Source organism: Nothobranchius furzeri, chromosome 4, assembly GCF_043380555.1.
Source record: "Nothobranchius furzeri strain GRZ-AD chromosome 4, NfurGRZ-RIMD1, whole genome shotgun sequence".
Lineage (NCBI taxonomy): Eukaryota > Metazoa > Chordata > Actinopteri > Cyprinodontiformes > Nothobranchiidae > Nothobranchius > Nothobranchius furzeri.
The window spans coordinates 82,644,161-82,656,660 of NC_091744.1; the positions used below are offsets into that span (position 1 = coordinate 82,644,161).

Sequence of the window (12,500 nt, forward strand, 5' to 3'; positions counted from 1 at the left end):
TGTCCTCCGCACATGCCCTAGCTCAGGGGTCGGCAACCCGTGGCTCTGGAGCCACATGCGGCTCGTCCATCCATCTGATGCGGCTCTCTGTGCTTGTAAAATAATGAATGGATATTTAAATAAAAAGCTTTATATTTTACTGAATTAATTTTACATCTGTAAGCTAATTCCAAATGTAAAGATTGTCTGCGTAAACCTGAACAGGTCCAACCCGGTCTACTGTGTGACCGGGTTGACGCGTCACGCTTGTGCGTAATCATAGGCGCTTCCTGAGCTGACGACGATGTGAGATTCTGGGATTTTCCTCGGACGCCACATTGGAGACAGGAACAAGCACAATTCAGCCAAAGTTTCATCATCAGGGAACATTTTCTAAGTGACAAGTCTCTCTGAGAGACCGGGTTTGGAAAACTCTCGCTTCAGTCGGAGGAATCTTCCCGCGTGCGCTCTGGTTCTGCAACGTGCTCCAAGCCCCTCTCCACATCTTCAGCTCACTGTGCACCGTACGTACGCGCTGACAGTGAGTTGCGCTGAGCGGTGTCCAGCTCAGATGTTCAGAAGGAAATCTTTTCTTGAGTGATTTAGCTACATCTGCGATGTGCGTAACGAATAAAGTGTCAGTTCGTCTGTAATTCTTTCTATTCTTTCTCTGTCAAAATAAACGGCCAAATACGGGAACTGTCCGGTCAACACAAGCCCTGCTTTTAACTGTTTTGTTTTCATGTGAAAATTGTTACAAATTAAACTTGATTAACACCAGAGCCAGGCGCACTGAGGGGAAAACAAAATGATCGGATCCTTTTCTGACCTTCCCCACCTACAAAGTTTAATTACAACAATCAAACGTGACAGAGCCTGGATTTGTATTCTGAACAGTCTAAACATGTTTTAAAAAGAAACGTATGACAAAAGTGGCACCTGCTCAGTAAAACCACCAACAGGGTGAAAAATATCAAAATATTGTAGGCAGAGACGGGCTACAACTTCTGGATCCACTTTATATAAATCATTTTATTGATTATCGTCTTATGAAAGATAGCTTTGACGTACACGAGCGACCGGTACCGGCTGCTGTCACCTGTTGTGATCAGCGCTCTGCTGTCTGAGGGTAGGCCCCGCCCACAACGCCGCGGCTGCTGCAGTGTTTTCTTTACTGTGGGAAACGGGTAATAATGGCTCTTTGATGGGAACAGGTTGCCGACCCCTGGTTTAGCGTGACATCTGATATATATATATATATATATATATATATATATATATATATATATATATATATATATATATATGTATATATATATATATATATATATATAGAGAGAGAGAGAGAGAGAGAGAGAGAGAGAGAGAGAGAGAGAGAGAGCCATGCCCTGATGTGGGGCTGGGCGGTGCGTCAACATGGTCAGGACATTAGAAGGGGGTGCGCGGCTAAATACGTTTGGGAACCACTGCTTTAAATGTTTCCACTAGGACTGATCTCACGTAGCGTTAAGACATGACACATTGCTTTTACTGATCCAATCAGAATCTGACAGATCTGACGGAGGCGTGGTTTTGGTGGTGTTTGGTAAATCTGTCATCTTTTCATTCGACCGTAAACCAAAACATCCGAAGTATAAAACTATGCCCACGTTGTCTTTAACTCCAGCTAAAAGCGTTCTAGAGAAGTTGTCGGAGTGGCCAATCCGTAACTTTCCTCTTCAACTGAAAGAACAACGACAAGCTGGATAAAATCTGTTGCTGTTCCAACTGCTGCAACGGTTCCTTTCAGAATAAAAGCTGAACCATCAAGACCCAGGTTTGGGTCTTGCTAGATGCCAACAAAACCGTCGTGACCCGGAAGTATCTCAAAGACTGGTCTGGTCGGCAACCGCTGCTTTTCCTACCGGCTTTGGTTCCAGAAAAGGTCCAGCTGGACCTCGACATTCCTGATCTAACGGGGACTTCCGCCAAGGGTATGCAGACCGGCGAAATGGCGTTGCATGTGTTTATAAATCTCCTAACCAAAGCTTAACGTGAAGACATCACCTTCACGTCCCATCAGAACTAATCGCTTCTTCAGATTTGCTGGTTCTGAACAGCATTCCACACTACACCATTCTCCGTCTCATCCACCTTAGTTACACCATACATTTAGTGTTAAAGTTAGTCTAGTTTATTTTGTTTAGTAATAAATCTTTAAACTTTTAAACTCGACTCTCTCTTCTGTTGTCTCTGAGTGAATACGAAGCTGTTATCTAATCCCTGCAATAAAAAGTTCCAATCTTCTGGTTAAAGTAACCCAACAGATCCATAAGGTTGATTTCATATTTCCTATAGAGTCCTACGTCTTATGGCTTATTAAATAACATGTAATTTAAATCATTACATACTCTACAGGTGAGACTGGTGATTTTATGTGTCCTTATTATTATTTAATTATGAACTATTCATTTTTTCCTTCATTATTTTAAACAAGAAACCAGCAAAAAAAGTTCCTAAAAGTACGGCTTGCACACCAGATGTGTTGATTAAACGAGTGACCCACACCTTTAACCCTTAAACTGAGTAAAATAAATTCTCCATCAAGGTTTTTGTCATTTTATCCAAAATAAATAAAGAGAACTCAGCTTTGTGGTGGTGCGCTGATTAATGTGATGCTAATCATAACAACAGCTTCTCAGCTACGTCCTTTCAATCATCACCGTTTCATCAGCTCACCATCGTGGTGCACAGCGGGCCTCGGCTTCGTCTCATGTAAAGATTTGCTGCTTTTATTGTAACTTTCGGCCATTTGTCAGTCTGTTGGTTCACCTGGATGTTTAAAACCACACCTGAGAGAAGCTAAAGCCTTCATTATACATAGTTTATCATTCTGGATAAACACCAAGCTCATCAATCTTATTAAATCATTCACATCTCTCAGAAACTGACCTGTTGCTTCTCTGCGGAAACCAAAGATCATCCAAACCTGGAGATTTGTGGCAGGTAATTACTCTCAGAGAAATAAAATCAGTTGCCTTTTCTGTCACCTGTGTCTCTCCTTGAGTGCATATGTCCTACTCTTAGTTCATAATTGCTCAAATTTCTAAAGGACACAGAACTAAAATGCAACATGACCAGGAGATTTTTCTTGCAGTCTGCAGATTTAATTTGAACGTTTGTCTAAAACAAAGTTTTTTAAAGAGCAAGTCACCCCCAAATCAACTTATTTTTCATGATAAACTATATAAATGCGTTTCTGATCGTGCTGCAGACACGTGACGTCAATAGTTTTGCACTTTAGTGCATTTTAGTTAAAGTTTTAATTTTCTGCCTAAAACTGTCAGTGTTGTGCCGTCGTCAGGTAAAACCTCTGCACTGCGTTTGAATTTAAATCTGCCATCGCTATTGGCTAAGAGGCACCCTAGAACGTTAGCTGGTACCATATGATGTCACAATGTCTTTGTGAGCCTGTGTGTGTGTATTTGTTAGTGGCTCCGCCCTCTCGGTCTGCTAGGCAACAGCATTTGTTGCATTTTTCAAACAGGAAGTGTGAGTGGAGTAAGACTCTGGTAGGGGGTGACTTGCTCTTTAACCCCCAAATTCCACTACCTCCGCTCCGCTCCACTTCGCCCCCGCCTTCCGCAGCCGCTCGCTTCCGAACTCAATTTTTCTTGGTACCCGCTCTACAACGGCTCCGCTCCGGTGCGGAGACCTGAGGTGGGCAAACAAGCATGCGCCGGATTTTCGAGATCTTGCGATACAGTCCGAGCAGTGAACGCGGAAGTTAGATCCAAACACCCGTTGTGTGGGAGAAGCATCGAAATGAACTGTTTAATCTGCCCATCATTTGTGTTGAGAGATCAGCAGTGTTTGGATCAACAAAGTGTGACTACTTTGATAGTATAATCTGTATTTATGGCTTACTTTTGTGCATTTAAACTTCAGCCGCCATTGATAGTTGTTAAAAGTTGTTAAACCTGTGCATATGAAACAAAAAACGCCTTTTGTTTATCGATTTATTGTGAAAAACAGAAGTTGTGCTTGCTTCTTTTCCTGTTGGGCGGTTGTGATTTCTGTCCATTTACTGCGGAGGTGCTCCGGCGTCCGGCGAAAATAGGATCGATTCTATTTTTGCCGGACGCCGGAACAGAGGGCGGCGCACGGCGCCGCACTGCTGAAGCATGGCCGCAGTAGTGGAATTGCTCTGATTGACTACAACGGGATCGATTTTGCTCCGGCATTCGTGTCGGAGCGGAGCGGAGCGGAGCGGAGGTAGTGGAATTTAACGCTCAATTCAATTCAATTGAATTCAATTGACCAACTGAATTGAATTAAGTCTCTTTGGGCTAACTAACAGTTTTTTTTAACTCTACCCCTAACCCTGGATCAAATCAGTTGGAATAGGTATCTTCGCACTTACTGAAATAAATAATAAACCACTGATAAAACAAGTTCTGAGAAAATAAATATCAGATCTAGAGAGTGTGACATGACTGAGGAGCTAACAGCTAGTCTGATCAGGTCGTGGCTTTTTGCCTCTGAGCAACTTTCTAAAAGCTGCAGTACTGGTAATATTTCGAACCACCGTTTGTTCCACATCACGATGCTAATACAGCTGAAATATTCTGACCTCTGCACAGGACGTGCCCCAGGCTGCTGCTGTTTTCAACCTGATTGGTCCGTCTGACTGAACAGACCCTGGTGAGTTCAAGCACACGTTGATGCGATGTTTTACCTCCACGGAGTTCTGTGCTTCGCTCATCTTGGTGACCGTCGTCTGAAACTCTCCAATGAAGTCGTGGCCTCCGTCGTTATCATAATCATAGCACAGCACCTGTCGGCGAGCAGAAGTTTGACTCGTAAGTTCCAGGGTGTTAGAGGTTGTTCGAGTGAGTCGGACGAGAGAGTGCACGATGAAGACAAACCTTAATGTTTCTCTCTATGTCTCCGTTGCAGAGTGAAATGAGAGGCACAGTGAAAGGTTTCCAGACTGGATCTAATGTGTTCTTGATGACCTGAAGTCACAGCGACAGAAACAGCTGATTTATCACGATCACAGGAGAACAGCCTGAACTCCAGTTTACGGCAGCAGCTATCTCAGCTGGTGATGAAGGTGCTCACCTCCGTCCTGTGCACCAGCATCCATTTACCATCATCTCCCTGTTTGTGGAATTCCAGGTACGGATCGGATTTACCAAAAAAGTCCTGCACAATGAAAATGTTTATAAAGGTTAGCTTCATTTCCCACAGAACTCCCACAGCTCCTGCTGCGTTGTTCTGGTCATGTAAACGAAAAGCCTGGAATAAAAGACGCTCGCAGCTCCTGCTGTTGACTCTTCTCTTGGTGTTTAGCAGGATGTTGCACAGCAGTTCCTCGCCAGCATGAGCTGAAAACAACCCGGCTCTCTCCTTAGTAGCTTCTCTTCAAAACTGCTGCTTCTTTGGTTTAATTATTCGACAGAAGAAATAGAATTAATATAAATTTGGTCCTCCGTTTCAGACTCTTCCAGTTTGAGGTTTTTCTCACTTTTGAAGGAATCCTGTGCAGATGAGATTGCTGAACATTGACAGTAAAACGTTGTCTGTGTGGGCTCCCCTTGTGTCCAGATCCTTGTGCATTACTTTGTGCGAACGTGTTTTTGCATTTGCATCATGAGTTTCTGTGCACGTGTGAACCTAGCTGCCCACCTTCTTATCCAGTTTCCGCCCACTCAGGGTCAGAGTGATGATTCTGTTGTCAGACAGCTCCTGTGCTGTTATCTAAAGTTACAGAACAGAACATCAGTTACAGGCAGAACATTTAAATAAACAACGGTAAACAAACGCAGCAGAACATCCTCACTGAGCGGCACAGCAGCAGCTTCCTCCGTATGACCAACAGCTACAGTGTTTATTAGACCACAGTTGCAAGGAAAAGGGTGTGAATTGTATGAATTTCTGCACAAATTGGTCATAAAATGTGATCTGATCTTCATTTAAGTCAAACCGATAATCACAGTCTGCTATTATAAGTTTCCAGGTAAACATTCACAGTGCATGTGGAAAATGTTTGTGAATTCTTGGATTTAAGAACTGGTTAAACCTCCTTTGGTAGCAATGACTTCAACCAAACATTTATTGTTGCAGTTGTGGATCAGATCAACGGTCAGGACCAATTCTTGACCGTTGATCTTTACAGAACTGTTCCGGTTCAGCGAGCTGCATTCTGGGAACTTTTTCTTGCAACTGTGAGTGTTTAGGGTATTTTTTTATTTTTTGGTGTTTACATTTAAAGAGCAAGTCACCCCCCTGCCAGATTCTTACTCAACTCCCACTTCCTGTTTGAAAAATGCAACAAATGCTGTTGCCTAGCAGACCGAGAGGGCGGAGCCTCTAACAAATACACACACTCACGACATTGTGACATCATAATGTACCATCTAACATCATAGTGTACCTCTTAGCCAATAGCGATGGCAGATTTAAATTCAAATGCAGTGCAGAGTTTTTACCTGACGACGGTGCATCGGTGACAGTTTTAGGCAGAATATTTAAATTTTAACTGAGATGCACTAAAGTGCCGAATTATTGACTACATTTGTCTACAGCACAATTGGACACTCATCAACTTTTTTCCTGGTAAACTATGTAAATGTGTGTCTAATCATGCTGCAGACACGTGTCAATAGTTTTGCACTTTAATGGATTTTTGTTCAAAATTTCATTTTCTGCCTAAAACTGTCAGTGTTGTGCCGTTGTCAGGTAAAAACTCCGCACTGCATTTTAATTTAAATCTGCCATCACTATTGGCTAAGAGGTACCCTAGAACGTTAGCTGGTACCATATGATGTCACAATGTCGTTGTGAGCCTGTGTGTGTGTGTGTGTGTGTGTGTGTGTGTGTGTGTGTGTGCGTGTGCGTGTGCGTGTGTGTGTGTGTGTGTGTGTGTGTGTGTGTGTGTGTGTGTGTGTGTGTGTGTGTGTATTTGTTAGCAGCTCCGCCCTCTCGGTCTGCTAGGCAACAGCATTTGTTGCATTTTTCAAACAGGAAGTGGGAGTTGAGTAAGAATCTGGTAGGGGGTGACTTGCTCTTTAAACTGCAGCAAAACAAATCTGATAAGGTCATTAAAACTAAACTAAAACTAATTAGCAACTGTCTAAGAAGAAGAAAAACACAAATGATGACATCACATTGTAGACCATACACAGTAAAATCAGAGCTGTCATGTTTCTAGTGCTAAGGTACTAAGTAGCTATCCTGACATTAACTAGCCCCAAAAGCAAACATCCAAATGTTGAGTGCTTCTCCACATTTCAACTTTATCATGCAGAGTTTGTTTATTTACATCTGGAACAAAGAAATTAGTCAAAAATCATAAATCTATTCTGGAATAACAGATATTTTTAGATTTTTACCGTGATGGATCCTTTACCAGCTGGCTTCCCATTGGCTAAAATCAGCGGTCTGTGGAGCTTCTTATTGGACACGATCTAACAGAATAAAACAAATCATGCATCAATAAAAAAAACTAAATGAGAATATATTCTATTTCTAAAAAGCTCCTTCTATTCTGACTTGGTTACTTTATTTTTTGAGTCCAGATCTAACTGAATAGAAGTAAAGCATCAGTACCACGCCCAGAGTACAGATGAATTCTCCCAGGAAGTCGTGCTCGTAGAGCTGCGTGGCGCACTTGTCTTCGTCGAACATGGCGAACCGAAGCTTCTGAATCTCTTCAAAGTGATAATCCACATGAAACTTCACCCCGAACACCGGGTTCAGGTTGTTCACCGCCGTTTCTGTACGTCCCAGCTGAAGAACAGGAAATACGAAACAAGACTTTTTAAAAAGCATGATCAAATGTCAAACTGTGACGATTTAGTCTGTAGAAACTTCCTGCAATCCTTCACAGTAAAATACGTTCCTCGTGCTCCTAAAACAGCAGAAGTTTGTAAAAGTAACTTATTATTAACACACGCTGCAGATTAGCCTTTTTGGCCCTTTTTGTCAAAAACTCAACATTTCGATGTTGATGGAACACAAAAGGAACCTTTTCTCTTTTATTTTCGAGGTCCTAAACCGCCGTCGCACTTTGACATTTTTAGGATAAGTACAGAAAGCCCCAGACAGACACCGGATGAGTAGGCGTCTCTGAGAGGAAGCGAGAGAGTCGTGTTGTTTGCCGTGACTCGTCTAAACGAGGTGCGTGGATGATTAGCTTTCTCTGGCCGCGTTACTCTCTAGCTGACTCCCGGATTAGATGAGGTCAGCGCGTGTTTAGCCTGTCACCACTTCTGAATGGAGAACGTTCTGAAGGATCTGCACCGACAGCTGTGTAAATGGCATCTGCACGAGGGCAGATTCACACTTGTATCTCGTTAACCTCATGACTTGGACACCGACAGACCTTGAGCTCCTTCTTCACCAGGCCAGACCAGAGCTGCACTCTGGAAACTCCAGATGAAGCACGGGTCCCTCCTGTTGTTCCTCAAGGACAAGACGCTTCGACTCGTTCACTGGAGGCAGACTCTCCTCCAACCCGAAGAGAGCTCATTGATCCAGTCTGGAATCCAAAGATGACCTCATCATGACATCTGGTTATCAGCTGTTGATGATGTCACTCCGACAGGAGCGTCGAGTTTAGACCCTAACCCAAACACCCGCACACAAACAAGAGGACCAGAATCCAACTACCAGGTCTTTCACTCGGTGGACTCTGGAGATGTTTCAGAGCCAACGTTTGGTCCTTGTTAGTGGTTTTGATCTGACAGCAGACCATCTCACTCATCCAGCTGACGTTTTGTTTTCAGGTGGGCAGGAAGCAACCCCAGTCAGCGCCTTTAGAAATGCACATCTAAAGTTCAGCCTGGGGGCCATCTGCAGCCCTCTGAGTTATTCTTTAGGCCCCCACTTGCATTTGTTTTGTCTCTCCTGCAGACCGTTGATTTCGACTAACATGTTCATTTTGGGCTTTTTTGAGCAGAACAACTAAAAAACAACAACCACAAAATGATTTCTGCATCTTTAGATGAAAACATCCTATTTCTGTGATCCGGGAGAACTTTAACTAAATGATTTTGGACCTCGTCTTGAAACATTTGGGCACTCCTGGTCTAGAGATCTGACCACTGCTCTGCAGCTACAGTGATGAAATACCAGCGTAAATGGCCTGTATTTGATATAGCGCCTCCTAGAGTCCTGGAACCCCCCAAGGCGCTTTACAACACAACCAGTCATACACACACATTCACACCCTGGTGGTGATGAGCTACACTGTAGCCACAGCTGCCGTGGGGCACCACCGGCCCCTCCGACCACCACCAGCAGGCAAGGGGGGTTTGGTGTCTTGCCTAAGGACATGACGACAGCAACAGACTGAGCGGGGCTCGAACCTGCAACCTTCAGATCACGGGGCGAGCACTTAACTCCTGTGCCACCGTCGCCCCCGTACATGCTCCTAAATAACATTTGACAGAAAACAAATGACTCAACATCTTCATCTTCATGTATTTAGTGATTGCATCTGAAGAAAGTTTTAGCTCCTCATGCTGAGCTTTAACATCTGCAGAGCAGATCCGAGGCGTTTCTCCATTAAATGTTCTCTTGCTAATGATCCATACACTTTTCTGTTCCGAGCTGCATCCATTTTTATTACCAGCTGTTTTCTCAGATCCAGCTGCCGTCTTCGTGACGTCTCTTCGTTCTATTTGTACGCCATCACACGTCCACGTTTGTGTGTTTTGTCTTCCTTTTCTGAAAAATTCTGCTGAAAGCTGCAGAGCACGGACGTGAGTAGGGAGGCTGAAGATGCACTTCAGAAGGAGGAGAGGTTTCAACTTCAGCGCTTCCAGCTCTGATTCTCGCGTCTGACACGTGGAGAGAGAGAGCAGAGGAGAGCGGCTGCACTTCACGGCTTAAACACGGAAATTACCGGGACGTGGCTGCAGCCCAGCAGGCTGGAGAGTGCGTCTTACATTTGTGTCACAGAGGATTTGAACCTGGCTCACTGGGCTATGGAAATGAATCAGACCCTCACAGGGCTTCATCCTCTTTCGGATCTCGCTTTCATCTGCCCATGTTTACTATCACATGGATGCGACAAGAAAAGAACAAGCGAAACGGGTCACGTAAACAGATTCAGACAGAGGGATTGTGCTCCGGAGCACAAACAATGCTGTGACAACAATGAGAGCAAGAGGGCCGAGTTTAAAAATACACCAGGGCCCCAACAGACCCAGAGGGAAGGAATGGGACTATTTTGTGTTTATAATTGGTGCTGAGTGAAATGATTGTGTGTTCAGCCTTAAAGAGCAAGTCACCCCTTACAAGAAGCGTACTTCACTCCCACTTCATGTTTGAAAAATGCAACAAATGCTGTTGCCTAGCAGACCGAGTGGGTGGCGCCACTAACAAATACACACACTCACGACATTGTGACATCATAATGTACCAGTTTACATCATAGCATACCTCTTAGCCAATAGCGGTGGCAGATTTAAATTCAAATGCAGTGAAGAGTTTTTACCTGACAACGGCACAACACTGACAGTTTCAGGCAGAAAATTTAAATTTTAACTAAAATGCACTAAAGTGCAAAACTATTGACTACACGTGTCTGCAGCACGATTAGACATGCATTTATATAGTTTATCAGAAAAAAAATTGTTGGTTTAGGGGTGTCTTGCTCTTTAAAGCTGCTGGAAATGTAGAAATTTGAAGAGTTTGAACCATTTCATATTTTATAGCTGCCATTTTCTTAAATAAATAAAAGAAAATTTAAACAACATTGTTTGCTGTTATTTTTCCTTCATGCAAAATTTTAATTGTTACATTTTCATATAAAAGTAAGTAAATAAAACATATAACTGTACTTGAGCTTCGAGTCGGTGCAAACTGGAATGTGTCACAGCAGATAAGGCGGTTGCTGGATTCTTAAGGTGGAAATGCAAGATGCATCATGTCCCTGAAGTGTGGCCCGGATTAGCACCGAGCTCTCTGGTGGACAAACCCAGTTTGGTGTCAGTCGCCGACATTTAGATGCGTCTGAAATAACGATCAGTCTTAAAGGGATTCCTTTTTCCAGCCGCTGAACTAAAAGCAGGAACAAGGAGACAGGACAAGCGGCGAGGCACACTAATTACAATCATCATTTTTATCTGCATCACACAGGACAGAGGGGTTTAGAAAACTTGCATAAATAGATGCAGCCAACAATGATTCAAGGCTCCATAAGGGTGCTCTTTGCAGTCTGGTGAATGTGTGACTTTAAACCCCACTGAGAGAACATCCCACTGCATGCGACTTCTCACTTGTACTGTGACAAGCTTATATCTGTGCTCATAACACGTGTGCAGATTAGCATTAGGATTTGGAGCTGAAAGGAGGAAAAATTCACAGGATTTAGAAAATTGCCTGTGCAGACTGCTAACTGGGTGCTAGGTCATTTACATAACTGAGATGTATGTTTCTGTGAAGCCATAACGTTCCACCAAATCACTCGTCAGTCTTTTATGCCTTCTGTCTTTCTTCATTCTTCCTCTTGCCCTACTCATCAACCCTTCACTCCACCCATTCCCCCAGATTCACCCAGCTGTTCCTTATGCCTCCATCCCTCGAGACAGAAGGGGAACTGAGACAGAGGGAGACACGGAGAGGCGACGGGAACGGGGAAAGGCTCCGGGAGAGATGAGGAGGGGGAGGAGGAGGGAGAAAACAAAGCTAACAGGAGGGAAGTGAGAGAAGCTCGAGCCGTGGATGAAATCCAAGAAAAGGCGCAGGCCTCGCTTCGCCTCCTCAATCGCGCCCTCACTACAGGAGCACTGAGCTTTTTGTTTCCATCGCCGTTGCCGTGGTAACCGTTGGCAATTTCACATCAGAGCCACATGCCCTGCTGACCGATAGCTTGCTGCAACCCGAGGCACTCGCCTACACACGCACACACACACACACACACAAACTCACACGCACACACACACATGCATGCATAAACAGAAACCAGACTGACCTGTTGACCAGCTGTTAGCTGCAGAAAAGCCTTGAAGCTGCAGCCTACACAGAGACAAAACCTTCGTCTCCATCTGCATCTTCCACTTGCCGTTTGGGTTTATATTTTTTATTTCAAACATCGTAAAAAATACACCAGGCCCTCACAGCATGGACTATTTGCACAACTCAGAGTGTTCAGAGTTCAAATTTTAACATCTGTATTCTGAATCTGCTGGTTGCTGCAGAGACGTTTAAAAAAAAGACACGTTGTCCTCCTCAACAGGTGAAGGGGGACCCGAACGCAAGAGGAAACAAAATTAGTATAGTTCTGTTTAAACCAGGAAAAGGTGAAGCAGCCGGTGACCTGGAGATAAATCAACGCAAAAATATACATAAAACCAGGAAGTCATCCAGAGCTGACTTCCAGAATGAGTTCAATCAATAAGCATCTTCATGTTGAGCTGAAACTGAAGAGCTCAGATATATTGATTCACCATGGCAACCACAGGAAAACAATTAAAAGAGCTGTAAAAAATAAGTAAAAAATAAAATAAAATAAATCACATATTTGACCA

General features: G+C 43.7%; 1 protein-coding gene across 1 annotated transcript in view; it reads right to left on the reverse strand.

Moving 5' to 3' along the window:
- Positions 1 to 12,500, reverse strand: part of cpne2 (copine II) — a 60,633-nt gene that overhangs the window by 40,671 nt on the left and 7,462 nt on the right. Inside the window, exons 3-8 of the mRNA XM_054733367.2 lie at positions 7,573 to 7,752; positions 7,356 to 7,430; positions 5,650 to 5,721; positions 5,083 to 5,166; positions 4,887 to 4,976; positions 4,697 to 4,795 (exon numbers count right to left, since the gene is read on the reverse strand). Of these exons, the coding sequence (XP_054589342.1) occupies positions 4,697 to 4,795; positions 4,887 to 4,976; positions 5,083 to 5,166; positions 5,650 to 5,721; positions 7,356 to 7,430; positions 7,573 to 7,752 (600 nt within the window). The remainder of the gene's footprint in view (positions 1 to 4,696; positions 4,796 to 4,886; positions 4,977 to 5,082; positions 5,167 to 5,649; positions 5,722 to 7,355; positions 7,431 to 7,572; positions 7,753 to 12,500) is intronic.